Here is a 20,687-nt window from a genome sequence, read left to right on the forward strand (position 1 = left end):
CACAGATGTCAGCTAGTGATCGAGTAGCTGTGCCAGGCGCACTTGGCGCAACGTTCCAGCCGGCGAGCGAGCTGTTCATTTTTACGGAGCTGATAGGAATTCTGATGCAGTTGAATCAACACAAACTCTTGAACATTAATTTAGGCGAGTCTGTACATTGAACATATTTGTAACATTCGGTATGCAGTGAAGATACTTGCACACAAGTCAGGCGTTTCCAAATATAGTATTGGCTGTAATAATCGAAGCCACCGTACATTTAATATTCATTTATGTATTTTATTAAATGGAGACATACTTTTGCTTCGTTGCTACTGAAGGCCTCAGCTCGTTGGAGTCACTTCCCCCGCTGCGATGGTGAGTTATTTTTTTTGTATTTCTTTCGCGCTCTTGAAGCCGACGTTTGTCAAAGTAGGTTTAAGAATTCGGTTCTTACCTCAAAGTGAACATAGGATTTCAGGGTTTCGTGGCGGTGAGTACAAAGATAGCTGTCTTCAGGGTTGAGGCTCCGTGTAGTCTGGTAGAAGGTTACCGACGTTTCAGAGGCCCTTGCTGCCTCCATCGCCCTGATCCATTTTATAATTGAGTTTTGCGTATTATCTCTCACCTTCAAGCTCCCCCAACCAGGTTTTTGTATACATTTCTCAGTAACCCTATACTATTTGCTTAACCGCCATTGTATCGAAGTAGGCCTATACGAAAAGCCTCTATATGTGATAATTATATTTACTTCAAATTGAGTTACTCTTATAATTTGTTTAGGTATTTAAATGGCGACTAACGGTATTTCTGTCCTGTTTAAATATTTACGGTACATTCTACATATTAATTTATTAATTATGAAACTACATTTCGCGAGTCGACTCCGCCGATACCCTTTGTGTTGCATATGGACCCTCTTGTCGTATATGGACCCTTCACACATGTAATTGTGTATGACCAGATGCTACGGACCAGACTGTCCAACGCACCCAATCAACAGACTTCGCTCGGTCTACTCTCCCGTGTCCCATCACCATCCTTCGGGATACAACAGCTGTGAGAGACTGGAAAATTCAGAGGCTCTGTGGGAGAGACAAAGTCTCGTGTTAAAGAAGACTGACTTTTCATCAGGTGGCCTCGGAGTTACTGAGTAAGGCAGCGTTTAGGGGTGAAAGCCCAAGAACAATCGTCAATCGAATATATACAGATTCCTTTATTATGAATTATTAAAATGAAGGTTATACAGAATTACTTGTGCTGAGACTCCTGGATCCTTGACTCCCAAGACCACGTCTTGAAGACCGGCGACAGCGTAACTTCCTCCGATAAAGTATGAAAGCTTTGTACCCCGATCCCAACAAAAAAGCTAACTAAGGGCGGAGCCCTGTGCAAGAGCAAGACATCGTCCCTTCCTAGGTAACACCATTCCTGCGTACGAAACGCATTGCTGGAAATGGTAAACAGAGCCTTAAAATTGAAACGGGAATTTTGCTAACGCTAATGGGGTTTTGTCGTGGCGGGAGCCTTGACTATTCTAACTAGGGTCTGCTGCTGGTGATGAGATATTATTCCGTCAGGCAACTTGTCCGAAGAATTTGGTTGGTTGGTTCTCTTGGGTATGGACCCGGAGAGGAAGGGACCGTGTCGGCTGAAGGCCTCTGCGGCTTGGGTGCCCCCCCCCCCCTCCGATACTAATTTTCGAAGGGTATATAAGGGCCTCCCCAAATTTACCTTCCCATGAACCCCGTTAGCGTTAGCAAAATTTCCGTTTTTTATATTAAGACCGTTTGCCATTTCCAGCAATGCGCCTTGTGCACAGGAATGGTTTCACCTAGGTAGGGACGATGCTTGCGCTTGCGCAGGACTCCGCCCTCAGTTAGCTTTTTGGTTGGTTGGTTGGACCTTCCCATGTCCCGCCACGACGGAACCCTGATAGCGTTAGCAACATTTCCGTTTTTAATTATATCTTCTGCATTAATCATTTTTGCTAGAGCTTATAATATGTTGAAACGTAGACGTTAGGCCTTTTGCAAGAGATGCAGAGCAATTTATGGTAATTTTCAAGAGGAATTTAGTTCCATGATTCACCCGAAGTGGATCTGGCGATAACCGTCCACGGTTACATCGTACGTCCAAATGTATGATAGAGAGTTATCAGAAAATCTTATTGGTGTTAGTCTTAACGGTGAGTGAAGTTCTATGTCAGTATTCAGGTCCATGTTAGAGGATTCTGGAACATTAATTACGCCTTCAGAAGAATCAGTTTCGTTATGTGAAGTAAAGAAATCCAGATTAAAATAATCGAAAAGCTGAACGGTTGGAGATCTTTCTTCGTGCAAATTCCAGTAGAAGGCACACCAATCCATGAGTCCATAAAAAAATAAATAGCCATAGTTCCGGTGAGATGCGTTGTAAACAGAAGGTACAATGTATTTTAATATTAACATATGGGGTCCTTTCCGAATTAGCATTTCTTTTCCGTGGTGAATCTTCTCCAGGACGAAATGGTTCCTGCCATCGAATAGTTGGCGCATGCGCAGGTATATCGATCTCTGCTCTTCGCTCCTCTGATTAGGTTGAGCTTGAGATGAAGGCAGGCAACTGAACCAAGTGTAAGGCACCCTGTAAGAAACACGAACACAGATTAAACAATTAAGCCGTGTTCAGTGCAGGGAATTGAACTAGGTGCAAAATTACACCGACCTTCGACTACGTCACACGAAGAGGTCAAGGGTGACGAAGGCGCCATGTTCTCTGTTACTTTCCCTCCGACACCCCTACCCACAATTCTGGATTCCAACGACAATTCTTTGTCTGTTTGTTTGTAACTGCAACAAAGCTCGGAGATATTTTGCGACAATCAAGCCCAGGCCATGCATGAGTCAGAGGTCCGTGGTCTAACTTGTGTTCAAAGAATTTTCAAACGACAAATGTTATGATTGTATGTAACCACACTCTGACATCTGGAGACTCCCACCTAGCAGAATCTGCACCCCTGAGGCCAGTGGGTTATCGTACGGTGTCAAGCCCAGACAATCACCGTACGCTATTATAGATTACAGAACCTCACAACCTGATAAAGCGTTGCAAAATACCCGAAGAACTTCCGCGGACCTCATAAAAAAAGTGCATGAACAACGATTTTCAATCCAACAGATTCTTAATAGGCCAAACGTACCAAAGTCCGTTCAGGGAATCAGATTTACAAAATGAAGTACCCGTTAAAGACTTTCGAAATTATCGTTTGGTGCGGGGCTCTTAAATTGGGGGGGGGAAGTTGGGCAGCGGCCCATTTTGCCCACCGTTTACCTGAAACGGTTTTCGACACGGACACAAACTTAGCTTTTTTTCGGAACATCTGGTACGACAGACAGACAGATATAAAGGAACCTTATCCTTCTTTCACGTTGAAGTGCTATGCTTTATGCCTGTCAGCTATCGGCTGGGATTCTTCGAACAAAGAAACAAATGTCCTACATCAGTGGACAGTCGTTCATAGACGTGGCGCTTTTGCGGAGTCTCACGAGGAAGTCAGCGAGGAAAATCTCGATCAAGATAACCGTCTCCGGGTTGAGATTTAATATTTATTCTTGCTTACGCAATTTCACGCTCAGCATCGAGCAAGGGGAATCAGAATAAACAGCAAGAATTGCTCGATCCAGGGAAGTGAACAGACGATGGCGTGCGGCTGGGACAAACGTAGGTTTTAGTAATGTGCGTTTACGTAATTCGTGATCAAGCCTCCTTCCTAAGTTTCCGGATTACTTCTAACTAAACAAGTCGCTGTGACTGACGGCATCAGTGTCAAGTTGAACAATAATTTATAGCACGGCGAGAAAGACGCATTTTTACTGTAAAACATTTAAGACGTCCTTCTTGTGCTTTCCTTCCACTTTGAACACAGAAGACGGAATCAAGCATCCAAAAACATCGTGAGTATACTTCAGGCCTGTTTAGGGGCTCCAGTTCAGTAGCGGAGCATTTTACAAGCGACTCTGAGTAGCTTCAATATTCTGACTTCGCCATTGGACCTGACACTGAAACGAGGCCTTCTCAAAACTGTTTTGCAAAATCATTCCAAACTGAAAGTGTACGAATACAATCGAACAGCTACAGTGCGTTGGACCTACTTTGCGAGCGCTGTCAGGTCAGCCACGCATTGTGAACACACTACCGCTGCGGTCTCTGGAGACCGGCTAAGTAACTAAATCCCTAGTAACAGAACCCGCAGGTCCAACGCCGACGACACCGAAGCCCGCCACCGGCCACGATCCTGCGCCAACTTCGTCCATTTTCCATCCTCACAGCCCAACTCCCTTCGATCCATCTTGATATTATCCTCTCATCTCCTTCCTGGTCTGCCCAGTGGTCTTTTTCCAGAAGGATTCCAAACCAATATTCTGTATGCACCCCTTGTTTCCGCCCCGCCCAGCCCCCATACGTGTCTGGAGAGCGAGAATGTTGTTAATTCGCAGTAGAAACTGAAGATGGCGAGGTGGCGTGTTATTTATTGATATAAGAATTTACCTAACGCGGGGCCCCAATTTAATGAGTTCTTCCTTACCTGAAATGAGCCTTGATGTGGCATTCCGTTCCATTGACTGTCACCGCCTGTTCATGTGGGATCATCCTGACCTTTCTCCGCATCAAGCGATGGCAAAGGCCAATAAGCTTTGACCCAGAGATTGAATAATAGCGTTTAAATTTCTCAGTTCTTTTCTCGAAGTGGTTCGTGAATATCAAGCAGCCAACATTCAGTTTGAGGACTTCGTTTTTATTATCCGGGTTAAGCATGGCTAACCCCAAGCTGGTTGGGCAATGGTGGGCCATTCGCAGGAACCTGAAGAAGTCGTCCAGCAAACTGCCGGCGTAGAAGCACTTTTGATGTCGAGAGCCTGAGTAAGGGCTGTAAATGTGTCTCCAGGTGACGGCTCTCAGCACGCGGTACTGCAAACAAACAGGGCAACTGTCAGAGGAGCAACTGACCACATCTGATGTTATATCACCTTACGATGTCTCTGGTTTCCTTCAGTTCACACGTATGAAATTCTGATACCGTTATTCAAGTAATGAGCAGCTGCTGCAGTTGGTATGTCGTCGTTTAAATCATTGACGAATAAACAGTCGATGTTGCTTTGGGTGGTTTTCCTGTTCATGCTATTTGTAGCCGACTCTTCGTTACAAGAGAAGTAAGGAGACCGGTGGAGGGCTTTGGTTAATTCGGTGATGAACCTCCGGGTTACTTAAACCATCTGGGTTGCACTTGTAAGCAGATGATGTAGAAACACGGAGGATGAATATGAGAAATATCACTTCCGTTTAATGAGTGATTTGGTTTCGCTGCCTTACGGAACTCGAAGGTTCATCACCAAACTAACCAAAGCCCTCCACTGGTCCCTGTATTGGGCCAAACTCCTATCTTCCACAGATCCCGCCTGAGATTATCCTCCCATCTACGTCTAGATCTCTCCAGCGGTCTCTTCCCCTCAGGCTTCCTGACCAATACCCGGTGCACGCCTCTTGTCCTATCAATGCGCGCTACATGTCCCGCCCATCTCATTCTTCCCGACTTAATCACCTTGACAATATTTGGGGAGGAGTACAGATTTTTAAGCTCGTCATTATGCAGTTTTCTCCATGCCCCATCGTGTTCTCTTCTAGGCCCAAAAATTCTCCTGAACACCTGTTCTCAGACACCTTGTGTTCCTCCCTCAGAGTGAAAGACCATGTTTCGCACCCATACAAAACAACACGCAAATTATTGTTTAAAACTTCAGGTTCTTAGAAATCAGGCGGGAAGACAAAGTATTTTGAACTGAGAAGTAGCAAGCATTTCCGGAATTTAGCCTCCCCCTAATTCCGTCGTGAATATAATTCTGACTTGTTATTGTTGTTTCACTGTTGCGTAAAGACGCATATATAGTAACAGTATCAGAACTGTAACCTGATTTTCGATCAGTTTCTAGGTCACTGGCAATTTACTCTGGTCGATTAAACACACGAAGTCGCTTTCATTTCTGTTGTCAACCACGTGCACTCTTAGCTTCGTGTTGTTGTGACGAGCATATCCTCGGCCTGCAGCAGTTTCAGGAACGCGTCTGAATCTGCCCCGGCTCAGTCAGCGTCAAACAAAAGGAGTTACGCGCTTGTTTTAGAAGCAGAAATGTTAAACCCTAATCAACACTATTAAGGATTTGTTCGTGACACAGCGCGCTTCATATTCTTGTGAGTTGTTACAAAGTTTCGGTCATTCCCCACTCTCTTACCTGATACTTCATAAGCATCAGTGCGATGTAATGTTGATCCATTAGCAGTTGTCGTTCAGTTGTTCGACCTTGTCCTATACGAGGCAGGACATCCACCATAGCTGAACTGAAAGGATGAGTCATTACCAGAAGTTCTTCCAATGTTCTACCTTCTTCAAAAAGAGACACGGCCTCCACCATGGCTCGATCAATCTTTCGACCCAAGGTCCAGAACCCGCGATTGAGAACTGAGGTGGCGACGTCACAGAATCGTTTGCACACGAGCCTCACGTGTGTAGCCAAGACATCGTAAGAGCAATGTTCGAAAATGAGAGCCAGCACCTCTGGCGGCAAGTCTGTGATGTTCACTTGCCGTTGATTGCCACGTTCAATTTTTGAGTTGATCATCCCGACGAAGATTTTATGCCAAAATATTCCTGGTGTTTAAATTATATTATCTGAGTACAATATTTACGGTCTACGATTAAACTCTTGTTCACCTTTCTCGCCACACAAGACGTCAACAGGCCGTTACTAAGAGACAGAGAGCCAACAATGTGAAGCAGTCAACGTAGTACAATAATGCACTGATGTCATGTCTCGCAGTTTTATTTGTTTACTTATTTAGTATTCTGTCTGACGACAGGTCCTTATTGACAGGGGCTGATCATAATGGAGGAACCATATTCCGTTTTTTTTTTTTGGGGGGGGGGTGAAAAGTCTGAAACACTTTACAAAACACAGTTCTTTGTTACCCTTCCAGCAGTACACAGTTGTAAATATGAAAAAGTATGTTTGTAAAGGAATTTTTTAAAGGTGAGAGATTATGCTAGCACAGTCTCTGGCATCTCGTCAGTGAGGCAGATGCTGGGCTCCAAGCATTGAGGCAATTTCTTTCTGTATTTACCAAATTAAAATATGTCTCACATAGACTTTGTAGTGCTCATTGATTAAACAGTTTTAGTTCATACAGGTTAGGTTATGGTTCGGTTATGTCATATTATATTATATTTTTCCAGTACTGAAAACTTTTGTTAGAGAAGAAACATTATCATTGTTTGGAAGCTAGTCAGTCTATAAATTTTAGGCTTAACTGCAATATTTTCTTCCTTTGTATCTATAAACCATTTCAAAAAATATATCTCGTATGAATGTGTACATGTTTGACGGTCGCATTGTTGGCAGACATGTGGTGTAGAATAGACCCACATGGAAATATTGGAGTAGATCGGAGGATGATATTAAAATGGTTCATTCATGAGGACAGAGGGTGTTACCATTGAATTAACAACAGCAGTACATTAATTTTTGGCAAGTTCATTTTGACATTTTTCATTTCCCTCAAACACTAGCAGTCTCTACTGAGCGCTTCACAGCATGCAACATCGACATTGCAGGCTCAGTGAGCTGTGGGATCACGGTTTCCTTACTACAGAGAATCTAGTTTTTCTTTTAAAAAAATTATGCAATGTTCCACGCATAAGCCACACCCCGATTTTGGATGGTTAATATTTATAAAAAACATTTTGCTTATACATACGCTAATACGGTATTTACTTGTATTCCTTCATTGTGGAATGTCTGTTCCAGGGACATTCGAGTGGTTACGAAGTATATAGCCGACCCCACAATGCACTCAATGCCTGCAGCGACACCATCGACAAACCAGATGTGGCTGGCTTGTCAGAGTATGGACAACATTATCATATTCTCATCTTTGAATCGCTTTGAGATGAATCACAAGAAGACCTTCAGTAGACATGTGGTCGCTGGTTACGCTTGCACTCTTGACTTCTCGCCCGATATGAGGTGCGGTGCGGTGCGGTGTCGTGAGCTCCTGGCTAAAAGTTCTGCCATGAAAATAAGTTCATAGCAATAACGAGGATAAAAGCTAAGAGGACTAATATTCAGGAGCTGACCTCAGTGAAATTCTCATTTGGTGTTTCTCTAGAGGTGGGGCAGTGAAAGTGAAACTAGTATTAGTGAGAGAAATATGTAATAAATCACGTCAGTAGTAGCAGCAAATTTAAAAGTTCCATATCTAAAGACTACCATTTGTCGCTGACAATGTTTATGTTACGATTGGACAAAATATTGACAATAATTAATTCATTTGATATTGCTTGTTGTATGAGGCATATTTTTATGTACATATCTAGAATTGTTTGTAGTCCTGACTTCAGGTAAATGCCAAATTATATCCCAATTATAATTATTTTTGTATATTGAAAATGGTCAAGAAAGAGATGCTTAACTCTCATGATCATAATACGAGATTAATGTTGAAATGGTTCTCAACACTTTCCATTAATTTAAAAAATATAAGTAGTGAGAAAACTTGTCATTACATTGACAAACATAATGTAGCAACATATCCTGTATGCAAGTTAAAAAAGGAAGTTTGACAGCAGTTTTTGCATTTATAGTATCCTTTGGAGACAGACGCTGAACGGCTTAATTTCTCTGCAGTTCTAGATCACTGAATTGGACATTTCTAAAGTAATTTTATTCCATTCATTTAACTGGTTTCTGCATCAGCATTCATTGTGGAATTTCTTCTTCTCTATATTTTTGCGTGTGGGAGGAAACAGAATCACATCCAGCATTGGAGTGCCAAGAAGAGTGACATTAATTATGATTTCCAGTGAAATTCATGTTTAGTAATTATGCTTAAAATAATTCAGAACTAATTTAATTTTAAATAGACCTTCCTTTATTTTACAAAAAGGAGCTCCACAGAGTGAAATTCAGTGGACTAAAATAATATGCAGTATTTTTTATTGATGTGAAGTTCATTTTACTGCTGTAGAAAAAGTTCAGGATTGTGCTGTCTCCCTTGAAAATATGATGTTACTTTAAACAAATTGATATAGAAAATTGAATGCCAAGTCTTTTAAAGAAGATTCTCAATCATTAATTTTCAACACAGATATTCTGATGCTAAATACACCATCATAACACAATTAACCTCGTGTCCTAATGTTTGCAATTCCGGGCAACCAAATCAGTGATCACCTTAGACTTCGAAAGAGGCCAAGTCAGTGCTGCCTACGAGTAAGTGTTCACGCTTCACTGTGCTTACAAATCAGGATCGCTATAGGACATAATGGGTTAATTTCTTCCATCATCTGATTTTTTGCACAGGTACCTAAGTGGTAATATAGAACTGCGCTCATTACGGGTCTTTTTGTGCTGAAAGTTCTGTGATTCATGCTGCCATTGCAGTACTAATACTTAGCTGGACTGCCTTCCCTGTGGACCCTATTCTTTATTGGTTATGTATAGTAAATTATGAAAGTATTATTGTTCAGTGTTTCTCAGTGACCAGACCTCAGAGAACATGCAAAATCATCATGACTTGAAATTAAATTACATTCTTAGAAGTTCTAGTGAACAAAAAACAGTGCAGGGTTGAGAAATGTAAAATAGTTTTAATGGTATCTGTGAAATTTTTGTGTGATTTGTTTTATATGTACTTCTGACATCTTAGTGTTATGCAGATTGTTCCATTTAGAAATCCTTCAGGCATTTCTGTGCCTCAAAGAAATGAACAGTGGAACAACAAGGAAATCCTTAAATGGAGTAGAAGAAATAGCAGACCTGCAGGTATTTGAGAATAGGGTGTTGAGAAGGATTTTTGGGCCTAGGAGAGAAGACGATGGGACATGGAGAGAACTGCGTAAAGACGAGGTTAAAAATTTGTACTCCTCTCCCAATATTGTCAGAGCCATGATCATCCAACTGTGCCGCACACTTTCAGAAGATTTGTGCCACAAGGTGATCACAAACGTACATGTTCGTAGGAAGAGGTAATGAGGCAGAATGTGAGTCAAAAATACTTTCCATGTTTGTGTCCTTTAGTGCGTATGTGATATACAGCACTTTTGTAAGAAATATAGATTTTGTGCAGGATTTAAAAGGGTTAACATTTTGTGCGCCATTCTGTATTACTATACCGTTACGATTCAGTGAATTTGTTCACATGTAATGACATGTACAGCTTCTTGCTAATTCGCTTAATGAGAGTGACTACAAACATTACACAGATGTAATTTAATACAAAAGTCTGATGCATGTCAGAGGCTAGAAAATCTGGGACTGTTTTTAGAGTTCTGAGTTCTGTGCGTGTTCTCTCCATACTCTTTATTTATAATACACTGGATTATTGTCCTGGTTCCATACATCAAATATGTTGATCCCAACTAACTATGTGGCTATGGAGCAGTTTCTAAGTTCATTGAATTATCCCTCCTTCCATTATTTTACCATTGCCCAATACTCATATATCAATATCCTGTAAGATGCGTGATAACTCTGATCAAGCAGCCCATTCTGATTTCCTATGTGAGAAGTCTGGCTCTTACCAAACATTTGGCTGTAATTGTGGTGAAGGTAGTTTTTACCAATATAAATACTCATTAAAATAAGATTATTTCTCTTTATCTATATTCTACGTATATCTTTATTAATGAATTCATATGTTTGAATTTAAAGTGTTCATTTCTAAAATAACTAACTAGTTTTACTTTCTTTTTACTTTCATTCCTTATACTCAAGGCAAGAAGAAAGGCAGAGGTTAAAAAGCTTAGGATACTCAGTGTGTTGCAATATAAATTCCCAGCTTTCTCAATCCAGAAAAAGTAGTAAACCATGGACTGAGGAACTTTAAAAATAGTTACATGCAAATAAAACTGACATGACAGGAAGTACAACCTAAGATTGGCTACTCATTCTGCTTTTGAGACCTTGGTCATGTACACTGTTTTCTACTAACAAGCTAACATCACAGAGCAGAGTTCTTGAGAAGCTGGTAGTCACTGAGATAGTCAAGAAATTCCCCACCTCTTATGGAACCAAAAGATTAATTACCTCGTTCACAAGACCATGCCTTCTCTCCCTATCCTGAGCCAGATAAAACCAGTCTGTAGACTGCAATCCAATTTCATTAAACCTTTGATGCTAGAGCTTAATATTTAAACATTTAGCCTTTACCTCAAAGAAAACACAACCCATAACCACTACAAGAAACAGGTTGTTATTGCTGCTTTTGGAGATACTAGCCGTTGGCTGTGGGAATAATTTGAAACTGGTGAATACATTTGTGGGCAAAATGAATATTTATTGATTGCTTTCACCATGGAGGCAACATTTTCAGTGGCTATTCCTTGAAACCAACTGTTCTGGCCATAATTTTTGATTAGTATTCATTCGATAGCTTAACCTGTAATACATAACCTTGTCAAGTGTTTTAGAAACAGTTAATACTGAAGTGGTTTACTAATTATTCACACTAATCAATCTTGCATGCAGACAGTACTGTACATGTAAGTATAGAATATCATGATCCTTCATCTTAAAAGACAAAATGTAAAGTTATCACATTCTAAGAATTATGAAACAACTGGTTTTATATAAAGGAAATAAAGTAATTTTAATACAGAGAACTGAAATATTTAAAACTCAAGGAGCCAAGTTAAACATAATGCATTACGATAGTAGTTTACCCTACAATTCAGTGATTCACCATGCCACAGTAATAACACATACATACATGTTATGTTATCAGAACGAAAAATAGCCGAAGAACTTTGATTTGTGAACACAACAATTCAATTTTCCAACACTAAAAATACATAATGTTTCTGATATTAACAATACAGAAGTAAAGTTTAGAATCTCAAAAGTGCAATTTTTAAGGAGGGGCAAAAAACAAACAAAAAGTAACTGTTCTGTGGTAATTTATGTTAAACAGTGATAAGTACATCCTACCACAAGTTAAGTAGTTGGTAATTACTTTGCTACAGTTACTGAAAAGGTAGAAAGAAAATTAAAACCCACTGATGTGCACACTCTCTTCCTGAACCAGATCTGAATGTAGTCAAAATATTACACAGTTTTTGTGAGACCAGAGTGAAATTTATCTGTTTCTCTTGAATACTAGGTGTTGTTACCCTACCCTCACAACATATTGTTCTTGGCAGTGTAAGTGACACAATATGAAGGACTCTTTTCATGTCTCCAGAATTAGAGTTACTTATCCATTCAGATTACATTTGAATTCAGAAATGTATATTATTTGTTTTTAAAATTCAGACTTTTTTTTTAATTTCTCATTTCCTTAAGTTTACTAACTTTTCACTTATGCAAAGCTATGCTCAATCAGATTCTTCATTATACACAAAACTGCTTTCAGACCTAATTATATGGACATCACTGAAGATACATGTTACCTAGGTAGAGTTAGTATTATGTTTTAGAAATGTCTTCAGCAAAATCTTTTTTACTTGTTTTTGGGCAGTGTAGGAAATCACCACATTTGGGAATTATGGAAGTGGCAACACTGGATTTTTCAAATGTCAGGCTCACTGTAAACCAGCATAACCTGGCACACCAAAAACTAATCTTACTTTCATAATAATTTATTTTGTAATTTTACAGCATCATCTATGATATAAAATGATTTTGTTCAGTGGTCTCTATTCCTATTTGAATTCCTGTCTAAATTTCTTCTCCATGACGGTGTTCCATTGTTTTACATTCATGTTTTGATGTTCCACTATCTAATTGGCTTAGAGGACGATTTGAATCATCTTACACATTTTGAAATGTATAGAGATAGTGAAGATGTTACAACATGTTTTCCAAAATGATTTCTGTTCAAATTCTGACAACTGTAAACATGTTAATGTTGATGCAATTTATTCAAGATATTATGTGATTTTCAACTTATGAATTTTCATTCCACAGGATTTCCCAAAAATATGTATACACAATGCAGATGTATATAATGGTTGTGTATAATCATCTTTTGGGACACACTTTATAAATGCATAACTAAACTTAAAATGCATGAAACTTTTAAGCAGGTCTGAAATTCTTTATACTAAAACTTATTTCTCCACAATTAGTAATTTAGGAAAAATGCAAAATTTCCTTTGCAAGAAAAGTTACCAGTATAAAAACTAAAACAAACTTTCAAAACAATGACAGTTTTCAATTAAATGTACAAAACTTCATATACAGCTGTTTAAGGTATGTAACAATAATACAGTGCCATACAAGTGGCCAGTGTTTGCTTTTAGAGGCTTCAAAAGGCAAAAAGTTGTAGAATAAATTTATTCTTTCGCCAATTTAATATTGTTATAATTGTCCTAGAAAGTTGTGAATTTGAGAGTTCCATTCCAAGGTATACAGATATTTCTCTTCATTTTGTAAACCTTCTATACTGCTCTCTCCAGAATTAAATTTAAGCAATCACCAAGCAGCATCGTGGTAGTAAGTACTATTTAATTTTAGTCAATGGGAATATATATATTTAAAGAACTAGGGTCAGAATTTTCATAAAAAGCTGGAACTTTGAGAGATTTGTTTCAAGAACACATATTACTTTTTGTTTTGGAAATCTTGTGTAAAAATCTTAAATTTTACCCCACATACTCTCAGCATCAAGTGATCATTATGCAGCACCATGGCAGTGAACAACAGAAGAGTGGTTAACAGGAGGAAAGATTCATAATAGTCATAATAAATAAGCAATTTCATTATTTCAGGACAGTTTATTTTATGAAAAATCCAGACAAATAATGGGAACTTCCTCTGTAGTGTATTATAAATTTGTAATTAAAATTATTTGGAATTATTTTATTGCTAATTTTTGGAGTAACAGTGTCCCACTTTGAGAGTGTATTTCAGTACATTGTTCCTTGTGTTCATGGAAATATTCAAGAATGTTATCACAGTCCCTCCAGATAATGAACACATAAAAATGAAAACTATATTCTAGGGCATTTGAGTCAGTACCATAATCAATATAATTTTTGAAGGCAAAGCAGCTAGTGTTTTCAATTGTCCATTCTTATTCTGTTAAGAAACTGTTCATTTCTGCCCCAATTTATTTTAAAAATTACTTTCTTCTCAATGACTACCAAAACAACAGGCACATTAACCAATGCATTGTCACTACCAAAATTCATATTCCTCCTAGAAACCACATTTTTCTCAGTGTGGCTATCCTTACACTTGCAACATAATATTTTTCAGACATTTTGTAAGTCCCTTGTAAGTTTGTTTCCAAAAACAATACTACCTCTTGATTATGGTACTCGCGGCAATGAATAAGAAACAATGTACATATCACAGGCTGATGAATTTCTCCAATATCTGCAGTATTATAAATCAGCTCCTGCATACAGAAGAACTGTATCTGGCCCAATGTCTGGATATTCAGGATGTACTAACTCTGGAGGTGCCAGCTGAGTTCCAGTTAGAGCAGCTTTTGTGACACATTGGTTGTGACGCTGCCTGAAATGCAATCAGTTGTATTACTATTAAAATAGTCACACACCTCAGAATTATTAATCTAAGCTTCCTACAATCAGTACCAACCTATGGCTCTTAAGTGAACTTGACTGGTTGAACTGACGGCCGCAGTCAGGGCAGTGATATGGTCGCTGACCAGAATGGATGCGCTCATGACGTATTATATGAGAAAGATGGTAGAAACTTTTCCCACATGTCCCACAAATATATGGTCGCTCTTTTGTGTGGGTTCTGCAAATTATAATGAATACAAACATCATTTGAAGGATTTAATCAAATTTTTGTTCATAACATTCTAACAACAATATAGAGCCATAGTTACTGAAGATAATTTAAAATGTACTAATTATATGCTTACCTTATATGTATTTTAAGATCATATTTCTTATAAAAAGTTTTACCACAAACAAGACAAGCATGTGGCCTTTGCTTGTAGTGGTCCCGTTTAATGTGTTCCTGAAACAAGGGTTTTAATTAGTAATTTAATGGTTGAAGCTAAACTCATTTACTGCCTATGTTAATTACCTTTCTGTATGCCCTGTACCTTCATTCCCTCCCCCCTTCTGATGACGGTATATTACTGAGAAGGTACTCCCCACTTTTTCCTCTCAGGACAGAAACAGGTCTAGTTTCCAAAGCATTCTTCTATTTGGAAACCAGACATGGACAAAATCCAGACACACATTAATACTCTTCTCAAATATCATGTCAAGTTATTCAGTAAAATATTGAGTCTCCTATTTCATTGCCACTGCAGTATCATGTAAAATTTGCAGTTAACAAGATAAATGGGTTTGTCAGTAGCACTCCTCTGCAGTCAAGATGCATAAATATATTTAATACATAGAACTAAATTATTTTGCAGCATTCACCTGAACCTGCGTAGCAGCAGCATATTCCTTGCTGCACAGATCACATCTGTAGCGAGGCAGAGGACCTATACTGTGAGTGAGCATGTGTTTGTTCAGTGTCGACTTCCAAGCAAAGGACTGTCCGCAAGTAGAGCAATGGTAACGCTGTTGGTCAATGAAGTGAATACCTGAAGAAACGAAGACAAATTAAACAATTCAGTATATTAGTATTGTAGGCCACTGAACTTTAACAGGGAAAGATTTCTTTCATAACTTAATTCCTTTCTTTTAGCCCTTTATATCTTTATCTCCTTTACAAGTCAATCTAGAACCTACATTATGGTAGCAGCACTTGTAAAATAGAACATTTTGCTATCTAGCATAATTACTGAGAACTTGGTCAGTTACGCATAATACATACAGTCATACACAACATCTTAATATATATATTACACACATTATATTCATTTTCTGTTCACCTTTCAGCATGTCACCATTTGAAGTAACAACAACATATGCTTCATGGATCTCATTTCTGCACTGGGACAGATAACAGGAAAATAATCAAACTGTAGAAAAGACGTAATGAAGGTACTGATAGATTTTCAAGACATACATGATAATCATAATAGAGATAAAATTTTAAAAAAATCTTAAGATGATTACAAGTGCCAAAGCAGCTCACGAGGATATCAGGGCCACATACGAGGTGCGATCAGAAAGTTTCAAGACTGTGTCAATAGAGGGCGAACCGGATGTAGTACGAGCTTCTGCCGCTAAGGGGTTGGGCCTACATTCATAGTGAATCAGTGTGCCAGCCGGCATCATCGAATTAGCATTTGTTTCTTAGTTACGGGCGTTTTGGTAGTGCATTACACCGACCCTCCTGCGATTTTGGAATGGCGTGTGCATCAAATTTTGCCAAAGACTCGCCAAAACGGCTACGGAAACCTATGAAATGCTAAAGCAAGCATTTGGGGAGTCCGCAATGGGTCGTGCACAAACTTTTGTGTGGCATTCACGTTTTAAAAATGGCCGAACCTCTGTCGATGATGACGAGCGTTCTGGACGACCATCTTCAAGCACAACGCCCGAAAATGTTACGAAGATTCGGCAGGCCATTCACAAAGATCGACGTCGTACCATCAACGACTTGTGCGACATTGTTGGGATAGGCTATGGGACCTGTCAGCTGATTCTAAAGGAAGAACTCCACATGCGACGCATCATGACAACGCGCCAGCGCACACCGCCCTCAAAGTTCGGCAGTTTTTGGCCTCAAACACCATGGCCGTCATCCCGCACCCTCCTTATTCGCCGTGTGACTTCTTCCTCTTCCCAAAGATGAAAATTCAGCTAAAGGGAAGGAGATTTGAGACGATAGAAGAGATTCAGGCAGAATCGCAGATGGTGCTTGACAGGCTGACAAAGAAAGATTTCCAGGGATGCTTCCAGGCTTGGCAGCGGCGCTGGGATCGTTGTGTTCACTCCCAGGGGAACTACTTCGAGGGTGATGGATGAATTTAATACCTGAGATAAGTGTATGGGTTTTTATAGGCACAGTCTGGAAACTTTCTGATCGCACCTCGTATGAAGGGTGTTCCAGCTCTACAGAAATAAGTATGGCAGATTAGAATGGTTCTTAATGAGCACAATATGCCTATGAGAAGATGGTAGCCACTGTGAGAAATTAATGTTGTGCTGTTTATTCAGAATCTACGATTACTGAGATGATAGCCAGCAGCTTTCACCTACTATCTAAATGTGCTATGTGGTACATGCACACCTTTCCCCCATGCTGCCCCCACATCCTGCTTTTACCAGTACCAACCACCCAACTTACTATTGAGTACAGATTGTTAAATGGCACAATGCAATTGTAACTGTAACTGCTTCAATGAAAACTGTAAAACAGTACACAGTAAACTTTTTTTTTCAAAACTCATTCAATAGACAATACATAAAATTATTACTTTTTATTTTAAACCAGTAATTACCTCCGCAAACATATATGAAGTACTAAATTTGTCATGGCACATATATAGGGAATGAACTTAACAACACACATGTTCTGCAGCAGAATACTTGAAGAAACCAAGATCAAAATGTTATCACATTGTGAAGGAAATATTATGGAATGCAATGTAAATTACAATATGTAAGACTCATATATTAAAGCAATGTATGGTACTGAAACAGTAGATATACAAACAGAAATATGGATGTAAAACACAAGCAGTGGACATGACACTTTTCAGAAGCATCACACAGAAAATGCAAAGAATGAGAATTATGACTAAAACAATGAGAAACTGTGAGTTATGGATGAAAGCTTTGGCCACCATACTGCCATTACTGACCTAAGTGTTGTTTGAAGTTGCTGTTCTTAACAAAAGTTTTCGGACACTCAGGGCACTGGTACACTCGCATTTGTTTCTTGCCTGTGGCAGGCACTGTTGAACTGTGGACAGGTGCAGAATCTGATGATATGCCAGTAGATTCAATTTTTGGAACTAATATGTTGACATAGCCGCCTGTCTTCTTTACTCCTTCATTTTGCATATATGTTGATCCTCTTACACTTGGCATGCCATTATCACAGTCTGAATCTTGACTAGGTTCTCCCAGAACATCACCTTAAACACAGTTACACATTTTTATCACAAAATGAAAGACAGTAATGTTTCATTTAACCAAGTAACTGGGTTTATATGTGCTGTTTATATATGTCAATGTTACCCTCAACTTCACATGCTACACCCCATTTTCACAAATTAAATTATGGTGACTCGATCATGGCAGTGTAACCATTGAGCCTGCGGTGGCACAAGGCCACTAAGAAATTAACACACCACATGCAGCAGCCACTCAGCCAGTCAAAAAAATTATCCACCTTTTATGGAATGTGAAGGTCTGTCACCATGTTCATAAGAACCTGCTACTAGACAATTCATGAGCCAGTTAAATCCAATCCACACTTTCAGAGCCAATTTCTATAAAATAATCTTTGAGATTATCCTCTCAGCAATGACCAAATCTCCTAGGTGGCATCATCCTTTTGCATAAAATTCTATGTACAATTCTCTATCTCCAAGTGTGCGACATGACTTGCCTACCTTTTATCCTCCTTTAAAGTTTACGTGAAGTGATATTTTTTTGTTTCACTTATTGAGTATGTTAACAGTCATAAATAAGTAACTACAGTTGATTCAATCATTTATATGCAAGTCATGTTGGACATTTTGGTAAAAAAAACTATGCAAATCCAGTCATTTATGCCCTGTGTGCCTATACATTTGTATAAATTATTCAGTTAACAGTTTCCCACAAGTTAATAATTGGTATGTACAGGCATTAATTATTTTGCTTGTATGCTACTGAAAATACAACATGAAAATTTATTTACAGTGCATTCAGTGATTAATTTGACTGCAGCTATCACTTCCTGGCAGGAAATGCCATAATTTCAGAAAGTGCATTTTCTTGTTTCTATGGAGCAATACTTTAGTTGTTTTGGGAAACCTTGTAGTGCTTAACAGTGAGTCATCAGTTTGAGCTAGAAGCTGGGAAGTGACGGTTGTATTCAACTTTATAAGTGAACGCACTATATTATAGGTCATACTGAAATTTTAATTTTGTTTCATCTTACTCATTTTGCATTTTTAGCCATTCCTGACAATTATATCAAATTTAATTTGATAAAAAACGTTATAAAGGACTGATACAAGCCAGAAGTAAATTTTTCAGACAATTCCTGCTCAAGATGCATGTGGACAGATAATTAGGCATGACACCTCCATTATGTATTTACTTTAAGCATATTCACCTGTAATAAAGTTATCATTGCTGCTGTCACTTTCCAGGGCTGTGGCCATGTTGCGAGGGAACAGAGGAGATGAGTTACTACAGTCTGTCCTGTCACTCTTGTTCCCTTCACTGCTGCCAACAGTTATCCCTGTGCTACAAACTTTTAACTGTAATGGGTCTGCTAGTGTTCCATCAAGATGTGTTGCCATTTGACAGGAGCTTCCACAGTCACCCACTATTACTACATCTTGATGACTTTGTTCATGCTAAAAGATAAAAGTGTATTAAATTCTTTATTGTTTACTTTATAAAGAACTAAATGTTTGTTGTATTGTCATGCTAATATAAAATGTATGAGATTAAGATATGAACATATAAATATTGTAAGAGCAGTTATTTTGGAAGGATAAATCAAGTTTAAACTTTCAGTAGCAATTATTAATTAAATGTGCAGGAAATTGTGATAAACTTCAGGCAGGACAATTTCAGCACCTGACTGTCAGCTTCAGTCTTCTGGACTCCTACATCTGTGCTAGGTACCACTACCAAAGATTTTTGTTGATCTGTATGGCCTAAGATTGGTGCAGTAACGGGCTGGATATGGACCTGTAACATAACAAAGAGCTAATTTCTGTTTTCTTTTCTTTAAGAAACTTTATAGCAAAGTTTTACCTAAAACACATACAAATAGCACAGCCTGAAATTTACCACCATCTTCAGTGTTATTACACACTGCAAAGTCATATTACAGTAATTTTATATATTGCTGGTGTTATACAAAAAAGTCATTGACATTTTTATCAGATTCAAGTTAACCACTGCATCAAGTTGAACTCATTTTAAAGTAAGTGTAGAAGAATTTCCTAACTGATATTTTGATGTACCACAGAAACAGAGTTTGCCTTTTCATCACATGTTGTTTTGATGCAGCTGTGAGATAATTTAAAACTAATTTTTCTTTAAACCTTCTAAAATGCAACTTCTTACATAACACTAGAAACATTAATTTTATATTCATGCTGAAGCACATATGATGTATCTGTAATCATTTCTCTAAAGTATCTAACAGTATATACTATTTACTTCTCTGTGATGAATCATCACACACACCTGGGTGGGTTCATCTTGTCCTTCATGTGTTACATAGATTATAATCTCAGCCATAATCCCACTGTTTCCATGCGCAGTATTCTTTTCTTCATCTCTATGGTGTTCCTGAAGCAGAGACTCCAGCTGGGTGTTTAGGGCAACTCTCTCTGCCTCTGCTTCATCCTCTGCTTCTTTTTGTAACCTCTCCTCAGGAGTCTGACAAGAGTGACCCTTCAGCAACTCCACTGTGTCATAATCCTGCCCATATATTCCATGAGAATGATACATAAGATCAACATAGTAGACACTCATTATTTTATTAACATGTGTTCACGCAGCCTGGTCAAACCATAGCTGAAGGCCTTTTTTTCTAATAGCTAGTGCTTAAAGCGGA

The 20,687-nt window shown here is 38.7% G+C and overlaps 3 protein-coding genes across 8 annotated transcripts in view; 1 reads left to right on the plus strand and 2 right to left on the minus strand.

Moving 5' to 3' along the window:
- Nucleotides 1–19,632, plus strand: LOC110833786 (pre-mRNA-processing factor 17). 3 transcript variants are annotated; one of them, XM_087348864.1, is made up of 6 exons: nt 1–357; nt 7,818–8,410; nt 9,875–10,051; nt 15,412–15,556; nt 15,884–15,988; nt 19,261–19,632. In XM_087348864.1, the coding sequence occupies exons 1-2, from the start codon at nt 287–289 to the stop codon at nt 8,098–8,100; spliced, it is 354 nt and encodes a 117-aa protein (XP_087204990.1). In that variant the 5' UTR covers nt 1–286; the 3' UTR covers nt 8,101–8,410; nt 9,875–10,051; nt 15,412–15,556; nt 15,884–15,988; nt 19,261–19,632. The 3 variants fall into 3 exon arrangements, with proteins under 3 accessions (XP_087204990.1, XP_087204995.1, XP_087204998.1); XM_087348869.1 differs by having other exon boundaries at nt 7,818–8,180; XM_087348872.1 differs by lacking the exon at nt 9,875–10,051 and having other exon boundaries at nt 7,818–8,180.
- Nucleotides 1,176–6,940, minus strand: LOC110833784 (uncharacterized). The gene is made up of 3 exons (XM_087348822.1): nt 6,249–6,940; nt 4,547–4,929; nt 1,176–2,604 (listed from the first exon to the last, which is right to left on the minus strand). The coding sequence occupies exons 1-3, from the start codon at nt 6,633–6,635 to the stop codon at nt 2,067–2,069; spliced, it is 1,308 nt and encodes a 435-aa protein (XP_087204948.1). The 5' UTR covers nt 6,636–6,940; the 3' UTR covers nt 1,176–2,066.
- The window catches only part of LOC110833783 (uncharacterized), a 27,573-nt gene continuing 19,516 nt past the window's right edge, over nt 12,631–20,687 (minus strand). For all 4 annotated transcript variants that reach the window (XM_087348804.1, XM_022072271.2, XM_022072272.2 and 1 more), the window contains 8 exons: nt 20,315–20,551; nt 19,697–19,810; nt 19,224–19,470; nt 17,758–18,033; nt 15,419–15,585; nt 14,905–15,002; nt 14,613–14,777; nt 12,631–14,528 (listed from right to left, as the gene is read on the minus strand). In XM_087348804.1, coding sequence (XP_087204930.1) covers nt 14,396–14,528; nt 14,613–14,777; nt 14,905–15,002; nt 15,419–15,585; nt 17,758–18,033; nt 19,224–19,470; nt 19,697–19,810; nt 20,315–20,551 — 1,437 coding nt within the window. In that variant the 3' untranslated portion in view covers nt 12,631–14,395. The remainder of the gene's footprint in view (nt 14,529–14,612; nt 14,778–14,904; nt 15,003–15,418; nt 15,586–17,757; nt 18,034–19,223; nt 19,471–19,696; nt 19,811–20,314; nt 20,552–20,687) is intronic.

This window comes from Zootermopsis nevadensis, unplaced genomic scaffold (genome assembly GCF_977971745.1).
Source record: "Zootermopsis nevadensis isolate Lab colony 2312 unplaced genomic scaffold, Znev_1.0 Znev_ptg000002l, whole genome shotgun sequence".
NCBI classification, from domain to species: Eukaryota; Metazoa; Arthropoda; class Insecta; order Blattodea; family Termopsidae; genus Zootermopsis; species Zootermopsis nevadensis.

Bases quoted from the DNA above. Each gene is read 5' to 3' on its own strand.
- LOC110833784 (XM_087348822.1), bottom strand. From the start codon at position 6,635: ATGATCAACTCAAAAATTGAACGTGGCAATCAACGGCAAGTGAACATC. The intron at 4,930-6,248 runs GTAAGAGAGTGG...GTTTGTTTGCAG, and splicing joins TGATGCTTATGAAGTATCAG to TACCGCGTGCTGAGAGCCGT. The intron at 2,605-4,546 runs GTAAGGAAGAAC...TGTTTCTTACAG, and splicing joins CACATCAAGGCTCATTTCAG to GGTGCCTTACACTTGGTTCA.
- LOC110833786 (XM_087348864.1), top strand. From the start codon at position 287: ATGGAGACATACTTTTGCTTCGTTGCTACTGAAGGCCTCAGCTCGTTG. The intron at 358-7,817 runs GTGAGTTATTTT...TGTCTGTTCCAG, and splicing joins TCACTTCCCCCGCTGCGATG to GGACATTCGAGTGGTTACGA.